This window comes from Leptodactylus fuscus, chromosome 5 (assembly GCF_031893055.1).
Source record: "Leptodactylus fuscus isolate aLepFus1 chromosome 5, aLepFus1.hap2, whole genome shotgun sequence".
Taxonomy (NCBI): domain Eukaryota; kingdom Metazoa; phylum Chordata; class Amphibia; order Anura; family Leptodactylidae; genus Leptodactylus; species Leptodactylus fuscus.
In genome coordinates this window covers 202,401,410-202,424,194 of record NC_134269.1, presented here as the reverse complement: position 1 = coordinate 202,424,194, position 22,785 = coordinate 202,401,410, and the positions used below count along the sequence as shown (strand labels likewise).

General features: G+C 46.3%; 2 protein-coding genes across 3 annotated transcripts in view; one reads left to right on the top strand and one right to left on the bottom strand.

Annotated features, from left to right (window-relative positions):
• NSD1 (nuclear receptor binding SET domain protein 1) overlaps positions 1–22,785 on the bottom strand; it is a 274,149-nt gene that overhangs the window by 184,227 nt on the left and 67,137 nt on the right. The window lies entirely within an intron of this gene.
• Positions 6,723–20,031, top strand: MXD3 (MAX dimerization protein 3). 2 transcript variants are annotated; one of them, XR_012716125.1, is made up of 7 exons: positions 6,723–6,878; positions 11,764–11,860; positions 12,114–12,143; positions 14,920–15,034; positions 16,738–16,912; positions 16,987–17,979; positions 19,961–20,031. XR_012716125.1 is itself a non-coding variant. In XM_075275050.1 (6 exons), exons 1-6 carry the CDS (start codon positions 6,809–6,811, stop codon positions 17,103–17,105), a joined length of 606 nt encoding a protein of 201 aa, XP_075131151.1. In that variant the 5' UTR covers positions 6,723–6,808; the 3' UTR covers positions 17,106–18,072. The 2 variants fall into 2 exon arrangements, 1 of the variants encoding a protein (XP_075131151.1); XM_075275050.1 differs by lacking the exon at positions 19,961–20,031 and having other exon boundaries at positions 16,987–18,072.

Sequence of the window (22,785 nt, the reverse complement as noted above, 5' to 3'; positions counted from 1 at the left end):
GTTAGTCTTTTATACTTGTATGTACGCTACGTCTACTGTGCGGCCAAAAACTGAGCTCTGAACTAACAAAGCGACCGGACCTGGAGAACTATCATCCGGTATACCCCGGTCCTAATCTGCTTTTTATTTACAATGTACTGACAAGAATACAGTGCCAATCTGTTTGCATGAATGGGATGAAATAAGCTGCACTTTAAGTTATCTGAATTGAGATTTGGGATATTTTTTACATACGTTACATCCTTCTAGGCAAGAGTTATTACTAGAGATGAGCGAGTACTATTCGAATAGCACGCACCCATAGGAATGAATGGACGCAGGGTGTTAAGTGGCTGGCCACCGGCAAACTCTGCATGCTGGCCACTTCCATTCAATCTCATGGGTACGTGCTATTCGAAACGGCCGTTTCGAATAGTACTCGCTCATCTCTAGTCATTACATCTAATAGTAACGGAGGACTGAACAATGTGAATGTAGCAGTTGTGAGAGCGGCTGAAACATTCTACCAAGCAATTGTTTTTATATTTGGATTCCATGTGATTGCTTTATACATTTTATAGCATTTGACAATTTTTTTTTAAAAAAATATTTCTAAATTGTTACTACTCAGGGGCTGAGGCACAGAGAAGCCGCCAAAGGGTGTGCAGGGCGCACTACTTCACTATTGTTATGGCAATAAAATATTTTCTATTTATATAGTCTTCCATTTATTTAATGGCCATCTTGTATAAGGGCTATAAAGGAAATGTTGTATAAATGGAGGGAATAGAGAGAATTAATAGAACATGTGAATATAGGAAACTTTGCTTGTAAATTAGGAAAAAAAATGTTACTTTTTAAATAGTAGTCTATGGAGAGGGACAAGGGCGAAGAGGATGCGGCTGCTGGAAGACACCCTAATAGCTGAAGCCGCTACCCTCTGCTACATTGTGAGTGAGGGAGCCTTCACACGGAGTAAACGCTCTGCTCATTCTGAACGTAAAACCCGTTCAGAATGAGCGGTGTTAAAACAGATCCCATTGATTTCTATGGGTGCCGGCATATGCACGTATCACATTGAAAGCAATAGCTAAAAAAGCCTCCCAGTGATTTCAATGGGGAGCATGCGTATGCCGGCAGCCATAGAAATCAATGGGATCTGTTTTAACACCGCTCATTCTGAACGAGGTTACGTTCAGAATGAGCGGAGCGTAAACGCCGTGTGAAGGCTCCCTTACACGGCTGTATCTTCAAGATTGTACCAATTCAACAGCTGTCTACCCCCCCCCCCCCCCCCCAAAGTTTAGTGTGTGAGCTTGGTAAGAGAATGAGCTCTATTGTAAACATACAGGCTCAGTGAGGATAAGGAGGGCAGATTAACAAGTGGAGAAAGAAAAAGATTTCCTTAAGACAAAGGGTAAGTTCACAATGGGACTTTTTGGTCAGGATTTTGAGGCCGTATCTGCCTCAAAATCCTGACCAAAAAGACGGCTCCCATTGAAATCAATGGAAGCTGGTCAGCTCTTTTTTCTGGGAGCCGTTTGTTCCGGCTCCCGGAAAAAAGCGACATGCTCATTCTTCAGGCGGAGTCGCCTCACCACATCCGCCTGAAGACACTCCCGACTAGGCCCATTTATTTGGGCCTAATCCGGAGAGGAGTGCGCGACTGGATGCCGGTGCACAGCTACCTGTATCTTGGTCCGGAACCTGAGGCGGCTTCTGCCTCAGGTTCCAGATCAAAAAACCCCGCGTGAACATTCCCTTATTAAGCTAGCTTTACATTTCCACTATTCAGTCTTTTGGTTCATCATAGGACCAGGAGAAAGGACAGAAAAAAATGTAATGACGTGCATATAATGCACCTTCTGTCATTGTTCCTGCAGTCCTTTCTAATGATCTTTTTACTCCTAGGCTGGTGCACATGACAAGAGGACATCCTCTGTGCCTATAGGAGAGAGAATTTCACCAGCTGCTTAGGCTGCTCACTCACCATACATATTGTAGTGAAGTTTTTGGGGCAGCACTGCTGTACCTACACCAGCCACTACAGTTTGTGTGGTGAGCAAGCACAGTGTAAACAATACTGGGAGCCATGCTATCTCTGTACAGCTTATCTGCGGGGTTCCTGGGCATTGGACTCCCTTAGATCTAATATTGATGGCTTATATTGTGCTGGGGGTCCGATTCAGAGTTCTAATCAGACAGCCAATACCAGAGATCAGAATCACACACTTCTCTGCATTTGCCCGGCACTGACTACCTGATACTGCTCTGTCTAAATAGAATATGAGATCCCGGGGTCATTAATATTAAAAATTGGATAGCGCCTTTTTAAAAAAAAAAAGTAATTGGAACAATGGAACATCCCTTAAATAAAAAAAAAAAAATACAATCACAGGCACGGAGCGAGGAACAAGTGCAGCGGCAGGCCAGCTTGAGAGCTGCCAGAGCATGTGGATCATCAACACTAACAACACGCTCTTTATATGGCTTCCCTGCGAGCTGCCGAGATTCTGGAACAATAATAGGCACTGCGCGAGGAACAAGTTCAGCGGCAGGCCAGCTTGACAGGTGCCAAAACACCAGGCGGATCATCAAAACCAACAACACGCTCTTTATATGGCTTCCCCGCGAGCTGCCGAGATTCTGGAACAATAATAGGCACTGCGCGAGGAACAAGTTTAGCGGCAGGCCAGCTTGACAGGTGCCAAAACACCAGGCGGATCATCAAAACCAACAACACGCTCTTTATATGGCGTCCCATTATTGAGCTGCTGAGTTGCTGGAACAATCACAGGCACGGCGTGAGGAACAAGTTCAGCAGCAGGCCAGCTTAAGAGCTGCCGAAACACCGGAGCAGGTAAACCATCGACGGCGGCAATTTGTTGAATATAGGCGGATCATCGACGCCAACAACACGCAGATGAAGTCGTGGGCGGAGACTATATATATATATATATATATATATATATATGTGCTAAAAGATATCTATTTGTAATACGTATTTGGATAGTGAATAGATTTTGAAATGAAAATTACATAACCAGGCCTAAAGCTGTGTTTGCTGCTGTGCTAGTCAGCTGTGGCATTTCACTTATTCACGTCTCAAGGAACATGTGGTGCAACTTGATCTGGATGACAACACTCTCATACCGACACAGTGGATTTATGTCAGCGAAGTCTGACAGGCGTTGCGGAGGGTCGGAGCCTATCATGTGGGCAGTGCAGGAAGCTCAGCTGACTAAGCTGATCACGGTGCATATGTCTTCTCCATACACCAGGGACACAAAGTATGTGCTGAGCAGTTCTATGCAGATGGACACCGTCAAAATGACTCTTCGGAGCGCAACTTGCTTTCAACGAAACAAAATCCAACATGAGCAGTGTCGCTTTATTGGGCACCAGTGGCAAAGCAAGTCTGTGTGGGGTGATAGGACAGAATATTAGGCTTGGCAGGGTTTAGGGTTAGTCGTGACACAGCTATTTTGGAGTTTGAGCAAACGCAGCATTTTTTTTCTCTCCGTCGGCGTGTTCCAAGAGCCCTGAGTCACGTCTTTTAGGTCATATAATGGAAGACTTTGTTTTTGATTTACCCCATAAAAAATACATTAATTCCACAATTTGGCAGGGGAGGGGGGGTATACACAATGAGGTAAAAATGGAATGATGATTGTATAGAGGTTTTTTTTTTTTTTCTTCATTTCTGCTTTTGCACAATAACCGCATTCTCCATATTCTGAGACCCTAAAATTTTATTCTGCATTTGGGAGATCAATGGGGTCTTATTAGGAGAAGGTGGTCCCAATGTTCCCGAGTACTTGTGTGCAGCTCCATAGAAGTGAATTGCACCAGCACTCCAGGGATCGATCTTCAGGTTCCGCCTGGGGACCCCCCGTACGTAAACCTAATCCGCATAAAAAAAGCAGTTACCTAGGGAAACCCGCAGACCCCGTACACTATAATGGGGTTTCCGCACGAAAAATGAGGAGAGAAAAGTGCTGGAATGGAATGGCCGAATGCAGCTGTGATTCGGGCCTAAGTTATATTCCTGGTTTTGCTCTGTCAGACCCCGAACATCACGCGATGGATCGCATTGACTATAATGTTATTCTTTAGGTCATTGGGCTAAGCATTTTAATGGACAAAATAGTGCGGTCTAGTATTCGTGATGGAATCTACAAAAAGGCGTGTCTTACACAGATGTGAACAGAGCCTTAAAGGGATCCTATCATTCAGACATTTTTTCTAAGTACCATGTTGAAATAGCCTTAAGAAAGGCTATTCTTCTCCTACCTTTCGTTGTCTTCTCTGTGCCACCTACAATCCTGGTTCTTGTCGGCCCTAGCGCTCAGACAGCACTGGGGGCGTCCCCAACGCTGCGAGAGAACTCAGGGCCTGTGAGCATGCGCAGTCTGCCTAGAAGTAAGAAGACACCGCCGGATGAAGAGGCCGTTCCTGACGAAGATGGAGGCAGTGCTGGACAGAGTTCTCGTAGCATTGGGGCCGCCCCCAGTGCTTTCTGAGTGCTGGGGCCCGCCCCCAGAGCTGCGAGAGAGCTAATTTGCATACCAAGAAAAAACGGGATTGTAGGCAAACGGCGGCACGGAGAAGATGAAAGGTAGGAGACAAATAGCCTTTCTTAAGGCTATTCCGACGTGGTACTTAGAAAAAAATGTGCTCCACTTAGAGTGGTGGTACACTGTCTACCACCAATAAGTATTTGGACCCCTGTGGTAGACTAGAAAAACAACATTTCTTCCTATCCAATAGTTGGTAGACCCCAGCAGATGCTTCCTTACAGATGGTATTGATGGACACAATACTCCCGGATGCCTGGTGACACTCCTGGTGTATGTGAGCCATCGGTTGGGTGCGGTTTCTCTGGCCAGCACCCGTCGGTCTCTATCTCCCAGTTTCGGGGGCCGACTCGGGGCACATTCCGACAGTCACCGTTCACCTCCATTTCGTAATCACATAGGCCAATGTCAATTTTGGGTAATTCAGTTTGCTTGCTATGTCCCTTAAGGATCGACCATTTCTGTGGTACCCCACAATTACCCCTTTCTCAAAATCGGACAACTCTGCACTTTGTGGCATCTTGCATGCGACTAATGCCAATGCTGTTTCTTATGTAACGGCGGAAGGTGTGACGTACATCACGAGCGCATTGATCTTCATTTTCATGGGTGTCCAAATACTTATTGGTAGACAGTGTATACTTTATAAGGCAGAAGGCTCAGTAGCAACTGTACCCCTATAGCTGCACCCCTACTTTGGGGTGCAGAGGTCACGTGGGGGCCATGATGGCTACTATTAGGAAGGCTGATTTGATGTGACTCTATTCACGCCTGTGTTTGGGGAGTCTGCTTGAGGACCCCCGAATGGAAATCTATGCGCATTAAAAAGCGGTTACCTGGGAAACCCATGGACCCTGTACACTATAATGGGGTCCTTGTGGTTTCCGCAGCGTTTTCTCTTTGCTGGTTTCAGCGGAAACCACACGGACTCCATTATAATTTATGGGCTCCGCAGGTTCCCTGAAGGTGATGCGTATTGGTTGCCATTCGGCGGTCCTGAAGCGGACGCAATGTGAATCCAGCAGTGAGAGGCGAACTTCTCCATTCTGGTCAGTGAGGTGCCTCAGGATCTCTTCATGTCCGCCATTAGACTATATTCCGTTCTTGTGGAGATAGTTGTCAGTGACGGGTCTCTGTCTATAGTAGGATACTGAAGGGTAACCCTGAGGGGTCGGTGTGTGGGCCCCCGCCGTGTATGAGGGGTCGGTGTGTGCGGCCCCCGCCGTGTATGAGGGGTCGGTGTGGGGCCCCCGCCGTGTATGAGGGGTCGGTGTGTGGGGCCCCCGCCGTGTATGAGGGGTCGGTGTGTGGGGCCCCCGCCGTGTATGAGGGGTCGGTGTGTGTGGCCCCCGCCGTGTATGAGGGGTCGGTGTGTGTGGCCCCCGCCGTGTATGAGGGGTCGGTGTGTGGGGCCCCGCCGTGTATGAGGGGTCGGTGTGTGGGGCCCCGCCGTGTATGGGGGGTCGGTGTGTGGGCCCCCGCCGTGTATGAGGGGTCGGTGTGTGGGGCCCCCGCCGTGTATGAGGGGTCGGTGTGTGGGGCCCCCGCCGTGTATGAGGGGTCGGTGTGTGGGGCCCCCGCCGTGTATGAGGGGTCGGTGTGTGGGGCCCCGCCGTGTATCCCCGGCCCCCGCCGTGTATCCCCGGCCCCCGCCGTGTATCCCCGGCCCCCGCTCTCTCTGTCACTATTGTCCCTGAAATGGAGGATTTTGAAATTTGAAAGAATTCCCCGTTCCCGCCCGATTCTGTTGCCATCCTTGGTGACGTCAGACGTCTGGCCGCACCCCCCGCTGCCGCCACCAATCACCGTCAGCCTCCTGGATTCTCCGCCCATTTCAGGAAGCTCCGCGATCACGGAGACCCGGGCTGCTAAACACCGATCAAAGCGGGCGCAGGAGCCGGGTGTCGGCCGGCTGGCGGGGGGGACGGGCTGCAGGCGCACGGGCACGGCCGTTTGTCGCGCACAGCCGGCGCCTCTTGTGTGGGTGTGCGACTTGTGGGCGTGTCCGGGGCGGGGCCAGCCGACTGCTTAGTCTTAGTTACATTGTGTAGGAAAATAGAGTCTAGACCTCCGGCTAAAGCTGCACGGGCCCGGCGTCTCCGGTCATCGGCTGTCCCCGGCTGGGCCTAGTAGGGTGGAGGCTTCGGATCTGTGGACACACAGGAGGCGGCCATAGGGCAGGGAGACGCTGGGTAGGCCGGGGCCCTCAGGTGACAGCGACAGTTTGTGGTGCCCGATCCCCCCGCACAGCTATGGAGCAGCTGCCCAGTAATCTGCAGGTCCTGCTACAGGCGGCCGAGTATGTGGAGAGGAGGGAGAGAGGTAAGAGCCAGGATCGGGGGGACCAGGGGCCAAATCTGTCTCCTAGGGCATCCCCTCCCCCTCTCTGGAGGGCACCGTACCCCTGCAGCTGGGGGAGGGGGAGACACTATAGCCACAGCTGATGCCCAGGACTGTAGACGGTGACCCAGATAATCCTCTGCCTTCTCCGGCCATGCCAACCCTTTGTGTGCCCCATCCGCCCTCCCACGTCACCGCCACCTGCTCCTCCACAATATAACACCTGTTGTCAGCGCCCACTTCTTGCATTTAAGAACATTTCCCATCGATTCCCCTAATCCTGGCATCAGGTCCCCGGCAGCCATATCTGTTCCCTGTCAGTATGTCGCCTCCTTATTCCATCAGTCACACGTCTCTGTATTGTCTCCATAATCTAATGCTACGTCTCCAGTCGTCCGTAGGATCGTAGGGATGAACAATCCCATCAGCAACGCAAGACCCTAAACGGGCAGATCACAATGTCCTCGTGTTATAGGGTTTTCCAGGACTAAAATGCCCGTGGCCTGTCCCTGGGGTAGGTCGTCATTGTTTGATCTCCCGGCATCCCCCCAATAATCTGGCAACGATGTAACATTCATCAGTCCCTATACAATGAAGGATGCCCATTTGGGATTCCGTAAACAGAACACATCCCCCGCCCGAACTGTCAACTCATCCCATACAGCTGATCTGATCCTCACCGATCCTATAGGCCATCAATACGTCCTTTGAAAAGAACGGACATGAGCAATGATACCACACACCCGTATTTTAACTTGACCCATTGCATTTTAAGCAGACAAGTCCGTCATCTGTCATTGCGGTTGTTCACATTCATGTTTCGTGCAATAGCCGTAATGGTCAGAATCCGGCTCTTCTATGGGCAGAGTAACACTAACCTGTATATTCCATCAATATTATGTATTTGTGTGACTTTCTTCCTGTTTTTGTCAACATATTTAGATTCTCTGGTTACATAAATATCCCTGAAATATCAATAAGCGATCTTATCAAGCCCATAAAGGCACGGATGGCAGAAATGATCTGGTGACTGCAATCTTGCAGCGCTGGAGTCTTGGGCTCAAATCCCGCCAGGAACAACATCTGCAAGGAGTTTGTATGTTCTCCCCGTGTTTGCGTGGATTTCCTCCCATTCTACAAAGACATACTGATAGGAAAAAAAATATACAGTGTGATCCCTATATGGGGCTCACCATCTACATTAAAAAAATAAATATAGGATATGTCTTATGTCTCCCTGTTTGCACAGATCCATCAATACACTGAAGCCTATGAGCGATCCATGAAAACATTGACCCACGTATGCAATCCCAATGGTCCCATGTTACACAAATGGACCATATATTCAGATCTATATAATATATATATATATATATATATATATATATATATATATATATATAGCTGCAGTATCCCTTTACCCGGTATATTGCCCATCATATAGGATTCTACAAAAAGTTCCCTGTAATCCATGACCAGGGCAGAGTGAGCGCTTGGCTAGGTGACGTCTAACATTCGAGGGATGTCACATTGAGAAGATGTTTGCAGAGCTCATTAATATGTTCTCACACATAGGTAGGCCGTAAACCCTTCTGTGCACCTGTGGTTGCCATAATATACTCCCGGGGACTATAAGGTTACACGGCTTTGTGCATAAAAACTGCTTTTACTATTTAAAATAAAATTGTTCCCATAGGGATCAGTCAGATCAGAAACCTGATAAAACCTGCACGGAAAAACGGAAGCTAAAGAGTTTTAAAGAACATATCGGGCCACGTAGACTATGTAAACTTAGGCAGATTTATCACAGTGACTAATACTGGATGATGAATCTTTAGACAGTCTCATCTACTGTTATACCACCTTTAGGCCCGGGTCACATCTGCGTTCGGGCCATTCCGTTCCCCTATCCACATGAAGTATGCGGAGAGAATAATCCTGCAAGCAACACTTTTCTCTTCGCATTTTGTGTGCGGAAACCATACGGACCCCATTATAGTCTATGGAGTCTGCAGGTTTTCTTAGATAACCGCTTTCTTTATGCGGATAGGTAAAGGGACTCCCCAAACACAGATCTGGCCCGGGCCTTAAGTTGGATTACTTTGAGCCAAGTCTGTTTTGCTTCCTTTTGGAGTATTTGTCACATCCCATTTTTCACGCTCCCTTTAAACCCTATCAAATTTTTTTTTTTCCAAAAACAGATGCACCACATTGTACCAAAGATGAACCATGTGTGCGCCAGTGTCTAGTCATAACTAGAGATGAGCGAGTAGTATTCGATTGAGTAGGTATTCGATAGAATACTATGGTATTTGAAATGCGTGTTCGAATACTACTCCTATTCGCAGTAATGATTCAATTCAGAACCAGCGTTGATTGGCCGAATGCTATACACTGTATAGCATTTGGCAAATCAACGCTGGTTCTGCAGCAGGCTCTTCTTTGCTAGTTGGGAGAGCTGGCAGCTTGCTGTTACGAGGGAGCTTACTTTTTCTCATAGGAATGCATTGACCAGTGTTGATTGGCCGATTGCTATACAGTGTACAGCATTCAGCCAATCAGTGCTGGTTCTGCTGGAGGCTTGTCTGTGGCAAGGTGGAGTCTAAGATTGGCGCACAATGGAGACTGCTTTGGTCCAGTCTTAGACTCCGCCTCCTCACAGATGAGTTGATTGGCTGAATGCTGTAGCATTCGGTCAATCAATGCTGGTTCTGCATGACGAGTAAGTTCGCATTAGCGCTCCCCCAAATGGAATATCAGTGCAACTGCAAGCGCTGTGCAGTTAAAGCACATGGACCCATTATAGTCTATGGGGTCCGTGCGCTTTAACTGCACAGCGCTCCTGCTACTCGTGGACTTGGTGACTTTCCTTTAGTCGAATAGTGGTTTCCCCTGAAACGAGCATTTTTCCCATAGACTATAATGGGATTCGATGTTCGATCGAGTAGTCAAATATTGAGGCTCTACTCGAAACGAATATCGAATCTCGAATATTTCACTGTTCACTCATCTCTAGTCGTAACCACAATAGTAAATCTGAACCTTTGTTCTTGTTGGATTCAGTATAACTTGTCATCGATCCATGTAAATCTCTCCCCCCTTCTAGGCTGAGAAGTCACGATGGCGGTCTTGTCCTGATCACAGTAGGGAAAATCAATTATAATATAATAATTTTTTTTTAACCATTGAGTGACTGTTTTGAAAAACAAGATACGTTGCTGACCAATGCAAGTTGGCATTATTATTAATCATTCATTCCCATACTGACAATGATCGGTGCAGGTAAAAGGAGCGAGCACGCACCGGGTCACTCTACTACATTGTCGCTCAGCGTTCGTAAACAGGCGGAGAAGCTGTAGGTGTAAAAGGCACCTCAGATAGATTTTCTTCCTTACACCACACCTCATTGCTGGCAGACTTTACAACAATGTTTTGTGCCAAGAAAAAGGTGCAGGTTCTTAAAGGGATGTGCAGACAATATTTTTGAACACCGGCTGAGACTGGTATAGAAAGATAAAACACCGAGGCTCCATGCAGGTATTTCTAATAGTCGTGCATTTCACTATGTCCCTTAGCTACGCTTCTTTAATAAAAAGACCCATTTAAAAACTATTATAAAAAACAAACAAACCCAAAAATCTGTGTGTGTGTGTGTATGTATACATATATATAGAATCTAAAAAAAAATGTATACTTTACTTTTTTTATTTGTAAATCTCAGGAATTGTGTGTATGTGTGTATATATATATATATATATATATATATATATATATATATTCGCATTATAGCCTGTTGCCCTCATCCATCATAGGATAAGAGCAATGGACTTAGAGGACCTTTCACCGCCTTCACCAACTCCAGTTCTTGGCATCAGTTACTAAATGCCGATCCACTGATCCCTGCACAGTTGCAATTTTTTTTTTTTTCTCCAGCCCTCACCATTCCTGAGCAATTGGTGCTGCTAGTTTTTGTGACTGATATGTGATACTTAGAGTAAGTTCACACAGGGTTTTTTTTTTGGTCAGGATTTTGGGTCCGTATTCGCCTCAAAATCCTGACCAAAAAGACGGCTCCCATTGAAATCAATGAGATGCTCGTTCTTCAGGCCGTTTTGCCTCGCGATTTGGCCTGAAGACGCTCCCTCCTCCGGACTAGGCCCATTCATTGGGCCTAATCCAGAGCGGAGTGCATGGCTACCCGTTCTTTGGACCGGAACCTGAGGCAGCCTCCGCCTCGGTTCCGGTCCAAAAAAATCAGTTTGAACTTACCCTTAGGCCCTTGTCAAGCAATGGGGTGTGATTCAGATTTCCAATTGGAGGCGTGGGAAGAATATGCAAATCTGTCTTCCATGATGTAATTAGGAAGTCAGGTGCCTCAGTGTTGCAAACCAATAGAGGGCGCTCACTGGAATGTGCAAGTCTGTCTTCCCTGATGTAAATAGGAAGACAGAATCTCAGTGATATGGCCCAATTAGAGGTCAGCAGTGTCAGTGCTCAGAATCACACCCCTACCTGACCCCACCAACCTGACAGTGCAAGAGTCTAAGTAACATGTCAGTGCTTGGGAGTGATGGAGCTAGAGTATAAGCTCCAACTGTTCCAGAATCAGTGGAAATGAGGCAAAAAGCTGGACTTGGCGGAGGTGGTGAAAAGTCCTCTTTAAACAATGATGTACTGACTGACTAATGCAGACCGATCGCCCATCACCAAATCCATTGACTTAAAATGGATGAGCACAACTGACTATAATGACGATATGACTCTGCCCTTATAGTGTGTCTGTCTTTATATATCTATCTCTGTGTATATCTATCTCTATATATCTCTAACTAGAGAACATTGTGACTTAAAGTTTCTTTCATTTTAGAAGCAGAACATGGATACGCTTCCATACTACCCTGCGATACGGCTACACCTGGTAGGAGAAAACGGCAGAGGACCACCAGCAACCCAGACAGTGTTAGGTAAGAGTCTGATGGCGGTTGTCACAAAGCTTGTGACCGGCATACACAATATACCGTACAGCAGACTGTGTGACAGCCCCTTGTAGTGATGACGTTATCTCAGTCACCTTCAGCAGAGGACGCTCTCACTGTCAGCAATGGCAGAAGGATAGATTCCTCCTTCTTCTAATTTCGGTCATTCAGAAACATGTTTGTCTTGGATATTTTTGCGGTTACTCAATGGTTTACCCTTTTCCCTTTCCTATACTTTCAGGTCTGTCCACAATGAGCTAGAGAAACACCGGTAAGTCATTTTATACCTTTTGCATTTCTTACATTTCAAGGAGCACAATTGAAGTCCAGTATTACAGGGTTTCTAAACGTTCCAAAACTTTAAATTTTCTGCCAAGATTTGTGACAGAATAAAGACAAGTAGGCTCCATTCTGAGAAATACTGCTCTGAAATCCACTGTATTAATCTACCTGTTTCTCTATTGCCTTTAACACCCTCTTAGTGTGAGTAGGGGGTGGGGTGGGGCCCCTGTACAGAGAAGCTGCGGTGTGTGGGGCCCCTGTATGATACAGAGAAGCTGAGGTGTGTGGGGCCCCTGTATGATACAGAGAAGCTGAGGTGTTTTGTGCCTCTTCGTGGCAAAACCCGGGTTCGCCGCGGAGAGGCACAAGACACTCACGGACGGACACTGACTGCCGGGTTTCCTTCTCCTGTCCAGTTTCTCGGGCAGAAGACGGAAACCCACAAAGCGGAGACCGGGCACAGATGTGACCTCTACTTCCTCCTCTCCGGAAGTGACATAACGGCTGTTGCCCACAAGCCCATCCTGCAGCTTAATCCTATTAATTTCAATAGGACCGAGCTGTAGCATGGTCATGTGATCTACGGACATGATGTCACTTTATTGGAGGAGGAGGAGGTACTTCTACACTGAATTGCAGGACAATGTACATTGCTAGTAATGTTCTGTATAATGCAGGAGTGTGGAATGTTTGTAAATGATGGTCTTATTATAGTCCGTTGCTCTTATCGGTCACAGGGTGAGACCAACACTCCTAAACAGCGATAGGATCTATGCAGACAGGTCGTTTTGCAATATAAAGGACATGACAGGGGCTTTCTTCCATCATGGTCGTTTACTTTTCGAAAAGAAATAGTCCTATAGGGAAAAATAATCCAACATGACAGAATAAAGCTTCAGTTCCGTCTTTTACTTTAGTGTGAATAGGAGCAGACAGAAGGGGGCTCCATCTGCTTCAGTCACACTATTGCCATGTAAGGGCGGGGTCACATCTGCGCCCAGTCTCCGCTTTGTGGGTTTCTGTCTTCTGCCGACAGGAGACGTAAACCCGGTAGTCAGTGACCGCCCGTGAGCGTCTTCTGGTTTCTGCGGCGAAACGTGTTTTGTTTTTTATATCCGGACATGTCCGACTTTGTCTGGTTAACAATAAAAAAAAAACAAAAAAAAAACGGTTTCACCGCGGAAACCAGAAGACGCTCACGGGCGGACACTTTGCAAACCCATTCAAATGAACGAGTTTGAAAACTGACCGGTTTCCGTCTCCTGTCCAGTTTCTCGGGCAGAAGACCTCCATAGCATAGACCACGGTCACAGTCTCTTTCAGCCTTGTCATGTCTATGCAGTAGGACCTGTAATTCTAGAAAAGGCTTCTAGGAGACATTACATTGTACAGTACTGGATACGGGAGACAGGGCAGGACTGGAGAAGACTTATCCAAACCAGCATTTACTTGTGCAAATTCTGCAAGTTTTAGGCCTAGGAAGAAAGCCGGCTGGAGCGAGATGACTTTTATTTTTCAGTTGAAATTTTTATTGCAGTTTTATAATCTAATACAACAAGGTCTGAAACAGACCAATAGGCCTTGCAGCGCTGGAGTCCTGGTGTTCAAATCCCGCCAAGGGCATAAAACCGTCTGCAAGGAGTTTGTATGTTCTCCCCGTGTTTGCATGGATTTCCATCCCATATTCCCTATCAGAATGTCTTTTGGAAAAATGTACATTGTGAGGTCTAAATGGGGCTCACAATCTACATTAAAAAAGAAACAGAGCAGGTCGGGAGCCATCAGGGGAGACCGTCAGTAGGATATAGAGATATTAAGCAGAAGGAAAAAAAGGGGATGAAAGTGGAAGGAAAGGAAAACTAAAGAAAGGGGAGAAAAGCAGAGGAGGGAGAGCAAGACGGGAAGGGGGGAGGGGAAGAAAAAAAGGAGGAGAGATGGCTAAAGTGTGTGATAAGGGGTGAGCAAAAAAACAAACCATATAAGTTCCTGGGGAGCCAGCCATGTCAGGTCCCCATCAGAAGGACCAATAATCCATAACCTAAGGACTGATATTAGTATGACCGAGGTAGTATCACCACGGAAACCCTGCACAGGGTATAACACTCAGGCCTAAGAGGAAGGCCCAGCGGCCAAAAGCGTCTGATATTCGGCGAGATACCTTATACCAGGGGTAGGGAACCTTGGGCTCTCCAGCTGCTGTGAAACTACAACTCCCAGCATGCTCCATTCATGTCAATGGGAGTTCCAAGAACAGCAGAGCCAGTATGCATGCTGGGAATTGTAGTTTTGCAACAGCTGGAGAGCCGTACGTTCCCTACTCCTGCCTTATACTATATCCCGTGCACGCTGTCCTCTATAAATTTAGCTCCTCTCATGGTCACCTTTGTGCCACCATCTGAAATCTACCCCCACCAGAGTAGACATCAGCTATGATTTATACGACTTTTTTGGAGCCAATGTATTGCTCATGGCATGGCCGCTTTTTAGAAACCTAGCACATGTGGAGGAAAAATGGAAAAGGGCACAAAATTCAGTCAAAACTTTCCTTTGCTCATTTCTCTGTTGGCAATTATAAAAAAAACAAAAAAAACAAGTGCTATAATGAAGAGGGGCCACATGCTGGGATCGGTGGGGTCTCGGCAATTGGACTCAATAAGGTTTTTTTGTGCAAGGGATTTATATTTGGCAACTTTTAAACCCCCCTTTTAGATATGTGGCTATTTTGTGTAATGTGCAAACCATTCATTCAGCAATTCTATTTGTAGGAGAGCTCAGCTGCGGAGGTGTCTGGAACAACTGAAGCAGCAAGTTCCTCTAAGTGTGGATACGTCCCGTCACACGACCCTCAGCCTCCTGCACAGGGCCAGGCAGCACATCAAAGTGAGTAAATCCACGTGCAAATGTAGGACATAAGGAAATAGTTGTCTTTATCAGTCATGTTACATGTAGGTCGTGTGCATAGGTTTGGCTCTCAAATTCCAATAATTTTTTTTCTTGTTTTTAATGCATCCTTGGCCTTCTGCAGCTCATTCCTTAGTGTTTTATTGCTGCTTGTCTTTTAAAACTGCCATGTGAATCTGTTTGCTTAAAGGGATCCTGTCTTTAGAATCCCTTTTGTCTCGATAACACATAGGCTATTCTTCTCCTACCTTTAGAGGTCTTCTCCGCGCCGCCGTTCAGTAGAAATCTGGGTTTTCATTGGTATGCAAATGAGTTCTCTCGCAGCACTGGGGGCGGTCCTCAGCGATCAAACAACACTGGGGGCGCCCCCAATGCTATGAGAGAACTCCAGCAACGTCTCCATCTTCTTCAGGAACGCCCTCTCCCTGCGTCTTCTTCCGTTTTGGGTTTCAATCTACTAGGCCTCGGGACGAGCCGACAGCGCATGCCCGCGGCCACAAGAAAAATGTCCGCTTACTCAGTAAGCTGTGTAAGCGGCCACAAGAAAATGGCCGCTTACACAGCTTACTGAGTAAGTAGCCATTTTTCTTGGAGGCGTCACTGAAGATTTCTCTCATAACATTGGGGACAGCCCCAGTACTATTTGAGCGCTGGGAAACCTGACTGAGTAAGTGGCCATTTTCCTGTGGTCGCTTACACAGCTTACTGAGTAAGCAGCCATTTTTCTTGGAGGCGTCACTGGAGATTTCTCTCACAACATCGGGGACGCCCCCCCAGTGCTATTTAAACGTTGGGGCCCGCTCCTAGTGCTGCGAGAGAACTCCTTTGCATACCGAAGAAAACCCGTATTTCTACCGAATGGCGGCACGGAGAAGACATCTAAAGGTAGGAGAAGAATAGGCTTTCTTAAGGCTATTCCTACGTGTTATCGAGAAAAAAGGGATTCTAATGATAGGATCCCTTTAAGAAAACCATCATTAGAATCCCTTTTTTCTCGATAACGCGTAGGAATAGCCTTAAGAAAGCCTATTCTTCTCCTACCTTTAGATGTCTTCTCCGTGCTGCCGGTCGGTAGAAATCTGGGTTTTCTTCGGTATGCAAATGAGTTCTCTCGCAGCACTGGGAGCGGGCCCCAATGTTTAAATAGCACTGGGGGGGCGTCCCCGATGTTGTGAGAGAAATCTCCAGTGACGCCTCCAAGAAAAATGGCTGCTTACTCAGTAAGCTGTGTAAGCGACCACAGGAAAATGGCCGCTTACTCAGTAAGCTGTGTAAGCGGCCATTTTCTTGTGGCCGCTTACACAGCTTACTGAGTAAGCGGTCATTTTTCTTGTGGCCGCAGGCATGCGCTGTCGGCTCGGCCTAGAAAATTGAAACCCAAAACGGAAGAGGGCGTTTCTGAAGAAGTGCTGTTTGATCGCTGAGGACCGCCCCCAGTGCTGTGAGAGAACTCATTAGCATACCAATGAAAACCCAGATTCCTACCAAACGACAGTGCAGAGAAGACATCTAAAGGTAGGAGAAGAATAGCCTTTCTTAAGGCTATTCCTATGTGATAGTCAGGAAAAAAAAGGGTATCCAATGATAGGATCCCTTTAAACTCTCACGTACAAGTGAAACATTTGAACCCTTTTGGTTTTCAGTACTTTATACCTGAAATAAAAGTTTATAATCCATTGCAGAAACTGGAGGATCAGGAACTGAGAGCAAAGAATCTAAAAGAAAAACTGAGGACAGAGCAACAGAGGCTACGACAGAGACTAAAACAGCTTCTACCCTCTACCAGCGCCGAACGCATACGAGCAGACAGTCTGGACTCCTCCACGCTGTCATCGGAGCGCTCAGACTCTGACCAAGGTGAGTCCCGGCTAAACAAATGGGGTTGAGTTCTGATGACCATCCCGTATTCTTAATAAGGTTTTTTTTTGCAGAGGATTTGGAAGTAGACGTGGAAGGCGTCATCCTGGGAGCCAATGAAGGGGATCTATTTGTCTCATTCAGTGCCGGCATGGAGCACAGCTACTCTACCCCAGCTCACGCCTGGCTATGACAACGGTGACAAAAACGTGAAAAGCAATAAAAACAAGCTTTACGAAGATTCTCAACTAGCGCATAGTCAACTCCAAAAAAAACGCCATAGCTCTCCTGAAGGTAGAGTCTAATGATTTGCATCCCAAGATGGATTTTTTTTTTTTTTTTTTTTTTTTGTATAGTGACTGGTAATCTACAGTGTATACGAGACGTTACCTCCTCCATAAGCATAGCTGTGCGGAGGATACAGAACCATGCTTTTGCAGAGAGATGGATCTGAATACTGGACAGGACCGTTGGGACAACTGGACGTCAGAAGAAGACCTTAACCAGCACGTAACGTCTGCGCCCACGTAATTTATTGTACATACATATACCACATGCTGTGCACCGGTTGTACGGCGCTCCCGGACACACGAGAAGCACTTTGTTAGACTGTGCACTAAAAAAGACCACCATGTAAACAGCTATAAATATATTTTTATTCTTCATAAAGGTCTAAGAACTTTGCTGCAGGACTTACAGGAAGAAAGCTTGGGGTGAGATTTTTTTTAATCAGTAGATTCTCCATGGTTTTATTTCCAGTAAAATCGCAAAAAAAAAAAGGATCTTTTCTGTTAAAAAAAAAACAACAGAAAAACAAATGTTGGAAAATCTATCTCTGGGAGGTTTAATGTTTACATGACTGATAAAGCCAGAACTCTTACATGCACTTGCTGAAGAAGAGAAGCGTCTTGATCGAGCTGCCTTAGCTGATCTTCTCTTAGCACAGCACAAGCTTTCGGTTGGAAGGAAGCCTCCATTCCTGACAGCGTGAGGGACTGGACATTGCACCCCCTGATTTTAGAGGAGCAGCTTACTTACATTCCTAAAGCCCAGGCACTACTTGTATTGTGAGTGTTTGACTTGGGCCAAGAGGGTGAAACCCCCTCAGGATAAGCTTTTTTTTTTTTTTTTTTATATATATTGTAACTTCTATTTTAGTAAATGTGGTTTTTGTTCTGTAGAAATGCCTGAATTCGTCTAAGTTCGTAGACTAGCGTGCAAAATGAGTCGGCGTGCAGATGTAAGGTCTACGCTATGTAGCAGAGTCAAAGTGTAAAAAGATAGTTAGGGCTAGTTCACATGGGGTATCCGCCTCAAAAGCCTGACCAAAAAGATGGCTCCCATTGAAATCAATGGGAGCCGGCAAGTTATTTTTTTCCGGGAACCGTTTGTTCCTGCTCCCGGAAAAAAGAACGGACATGCTCATTCTTCAGCAGCCTTGCGAATCCAACTGAATACACTCCCGACTAAGCCCATTCATTTGGGCCTAATCCAGAGCGGAGTGCGCAGCTGGATGCCGGTGTAGTGCGGTCTCCACCTCAGGTTCGATCCAAAAAACTATGTGAACTTACCCTTACTGTGAGCTTTGACTAACCAGTGTGATAAGAACATGGATATGCACGCCTATGAGCGAGGCATTCTTAAGCGTCCCTTCACACAGAGTTTTTTGGCGCTGAATCTGTGTCAGAATCCACGTGGAAAAAATGTCTCCCCATAGAGTTCTATGGGTTCCACTAGCGGGGAAAAAAAAGCTTCCTTCACGCGGATTCTGCCAGCAAAAATCAACGCAGTCAATGGGAGGCAGAAAATCCACATGGAATTGGCTAGCATTTTTTTTTTTCAAGGTCCATACACTGTTCTGGAGACAAAAACCATTTCCTAATTCCTGAAGCAAATTTTTTTTTCTTCAACAAAAAACTCCATGTAAATGGATCCTAAGGGCTAGTTCACATGGGGTTCCGCGTGTACACATTCTGTTTCAGCATTCCGCGATGGATTAGGCCCAAATGAATGGGCCGGAGCCTCGCGCTGCAGACGATTCAGCCACGGAATCTGCGGCAAGATAGGGCAGCTCGCTTCTTTTTTCCGCTACTAGATAGTGCACAAAAAAACGAGCGGGTCCCATTGAAGTCAATGGGAGCAGCAGATTTTGAGGCGGATTCCACCTCAAAATCTACTACCAACTTGCCCCATGTAAACTAGCCCTAAGACTAAAGCCCCACCTTGGTGAAATTCTTTTTTTTAGGGTTACAGACGGTAAAAATATACTGGAGTACAAGCCGACCCGAATATAAGCCGAGGCCCCTAATTTTACCACAAAAACTGTAAAAACCTATTGACTCGAGTATAAGCCGAGGGGGGAAATGCAGCAGCTACTGGAAAATTTCAAAAATTAAAATGGTCGGAGTTTTTGGGTGCAGTAGATGCTGGGGAAGGGAGGGGGTGTTTGGTTGTCTGTCTGCCCCTTCCCTGAGCTTGAGGACTGGGTTTTTTTTCCCCCCACTTGGAATTCAGTCTGGCTGAATATAGGGGATCTGCAGTGCTCCTGTTCCGTCGGGAAGGGGTTAATAGGAGCACTGCAGATCCCCTATATTCAGTAGACCGGGCACTGTCAGACACAGGGATACCTAATGTGTATGTGTGTCACAGTCATTCTCTACTTTTATATGTATTCTAGGGAAAGGAGGGATTTACAACTTTTATTTACTTTATTTTTTTAAGCTGCATTTTCCTCCCCCACTATTTTATGGGAGAGTCTATACATTACCATTGCGGCTTGTCATAGACCCCCCCCCCCTTTTTTTTTTTTTGCTAGACTTGTTGATAAGCCGAGGGGGGCTTTTTCAGTACAAAAACTGTGCTGAAAAAAATCGGCTTATATTCGAGTATATACGGTAAGAACTTCTTTTATAATTTTCTTTTGGTTAACCCCCCCCCCCCAACAAAATAGCAAAAAAGCAGCTTTTCTACACCATGAGGCCTTAGCCTAAGGGGGTTATTTGGGGACTCTACTCTCAGGCTAAACCTTGTTTGGGTTTCCAATTCCAGGTTATAATATTGCCACCAGCATCGGCGTCAATCTTCGTCTGGTTGCTCAGAGTATTACCTGTACTACAGGGGCTGTAACACAAGAACTGGACTGACGGGAAGTGCTCTCCTGTGACATCTTATAAAGGTTATCTGGAGACCTTGTTTCTGCTTTCTGGCAGAGTTTTGTTTCACCTGAACCTCAAGGTGAGAAATTTGTCCTTCCGTGTGTTCGGTGTGTATTACCTGCACTGTCAGGGCTGCTAGACCAGAGAGCAAGGCCGGCCCTTATAGTACAACTATGGCACAGAGAAGAGGCGGATGGACTCGTGCAGGTACAGATCATGTGATCGCAGCAGGAGCGGATTTCTTATTTTTTTTATTCCACACAAGGTGTTTTTCTTTTATTGTACTTTTTACTACAGTACCCTCAGCACTTCCTTGAAAAGGGGGCAAGATGTGAGGGGTCTGATTATTGGTGATAATTAGAGATGAGCGAACACTGTTCGGATCAGCCGTTCCGAACAGCACGCTCCCATAGAAATGAATGGAAGCACCTGGCACGTACACTTTGCCGGCAGCCGGTCGCCGTGCCAGGTGCTTCCATTCATTTCTATGGGAGCGTGCTGTTCGGAACGGCCGATCCGAACAGTGTTCGCTCATCTCTAGTGATAATGAATTATGAGCTGGCTTAGATTTCAGTACAAAATACATGACCATGTAGGACACACATTTTCCCCAACACCAGACATATGCAGACTGCACTAGACATATGCAGATTACATTCAGCCACCTCCAATCATTTCAAAGAGAATACAAGGATTTACTAACCAGACATGCTATGAGCACTGACCCTCTAGATCAGGGGTCCTCAAACTGCGGCCCGTGGGCCACATGCAGCCCGCCAAGCACTTCTGTCTGGCCCCGCCGACAACACCGGCAGGCGTGCATTTATAATGAAGCTCCTGGGGAGCTCAGGCCTGGCCATGGAGCGCACTTCACTTTATCTATTGGAGGGCACCGCTCCCGATGTCTGTGCGACCTGCTCTGCGTTCGGCCCACTGTTTAAAAAGTTTCAGGACCCCTGCTCTAGATGATTCACATGGAGCGATCATTCAGCAAACTTACAGATACAGAATCATTCAATCTAGGAAGCTCCTGGACTTCAACCAAAGGTAAATGTTAAGGGCAAGTTGTTGGGTTTTTTTTTTTGGATCAGGCAGAAAAAAAAAAAACCTCAGGTTTTTGAATCAGTTGTTGTCTAGAAAACAGTGTTCAGTTCCCTAAGGGCTAGTGACCGCATATTTTGGTCCTGATTTTGACACGGGAAGCCGGTTCAGAATAGGATCAAAATGGGACTGTTGCGGCTTCCCACTCCGGAGTAGGCCCAAATGAATGGGCCTAGTCTGGAGGGAGGTGCCGCAAGGCAGAAGCCGGGCCTGAATCAGCCGTGGAATCCGCCTGAAGAAAGGGCAGCTCGCTTTTTTTTTTTTTTTCTGTGAGCGGGAACATGCCGCTCACGGAAAAAAAAGACGCTAGCGGTCTACACAGATCTCTATTGTGAGGTGGCTGATTTTGAGGTGGATCTGGAGTCAAAATCTGCCCTCTCTTGCCCCGTGTGAATGAGCCCTAAATAGATTCAAATGGTTTTTTTTTGAAGTGGCTTTTGCAAAAACCACCACCAAGGCCCCACATAGCGAGATGCAGTAAAAAAAAAAAAAAAGCGTAGGAAAGGCATCATGTTTTTTTCTGCATTTTCGTTTTCCTCTGAACTTTCTGCCCCTACTATACCTATACAGAAAACGCCAGCATTTGTGCAGACATAACTGACATTGGACGTAGGTATTTTTGAAGATGCAGCATTCCCACTGCAAGCTGGTTTGTTTATTTTTCTGCAATGTGTGGATGGGATTGGAGCAGGGATAGGGAACCTTGGGCTCTCCAGCTGCTGGGAAACTACAACTCCCATCATGCTCCATTCACTTTCATGGGAGTTCCAAGACCAGCAGAGCAAGTATGCATGCTGGGAGATGTAGTCTTACAACAGCTGGAGAGCTGAAGGTTCCCTGCCCCTGGTCTAGAGAATCCCCTCCACTATGGAGGTACTGTAACACACAGTCAGACCAATATTGACAAACAAATGTACAATAGAAAGATATACAATTTTCCAATATACTTTCGGTTTTCTAGATTTCGGCTTGTGGTCATTCATTCTGTTACTTCTAGAGGATAAAAGTCTGACCATGGTCATGTGCTGAGCACACAGGTGCCGCTTGTTACCAGGCAGATGTCTGATTACTGTGCTGTGACTCTGAGCGGCACCTGTGTGCTCAGCACATGACCATGGTCAGACTTTTATCCTCTAGAAGTAACAGAATGAATGACAGCAAGCAGAGATCTAGAAAACCGAAAGTATATTGGAAAATTGTATATCTTTTTATTGTACATTTGTCAATATTGGTCTGAAAGTGGCCAACCCCTTTAAGAACTCATTTTAAGTGTCAATTTGAGCACTTGGAGGGCTGGTGCTCTGGGGAATTTATTTACCAGGTCTGAGATTACTTTTGGCAAACAAATGAGGCAATAGTGGAACGAACTATCATTCATTCCATAAATCACATGATAAAAACAAAATGGCAATTGGTTCTCTCCCCTACTTTTGAACAGATCTCAGCTTGGCTCAATTCACACGTATAGAACCCCATATAGGGATCACAATGTACATGTATTTCCCTATCAGTATGTCTTTGTAGAATGGGAGGAAATCCACATAAACACGGGGAGAACATACAAACTCCTCGCAGATGATGTTCCTGGCAGAATATGAACACAGGACTGCAGTGCTA

Coding starts and splice junctions, on each gene's coding strand:
- MXD3 (XM_075275050.1), top strand. CDS start 6,809: ATGGAGCAGCTGCCCAGTAATCTGCAGGTCCTGCTACAGGCGGCCGAG. Junction 11,861..12,113: donor AGCAACCCAGACAGTGTTAG/GTAAGAGTCTGA, acceptor CTATACTTTCAG/GTCTGTCCACAATGAGCTAG. Junction 16,913..16,986: donor GCGCTCAGACTCTGACCAAG/GTGAGTCCCGGC, acceptor TTTTTTTTGCAG/AGGATTTGGAAGTAGACGTG.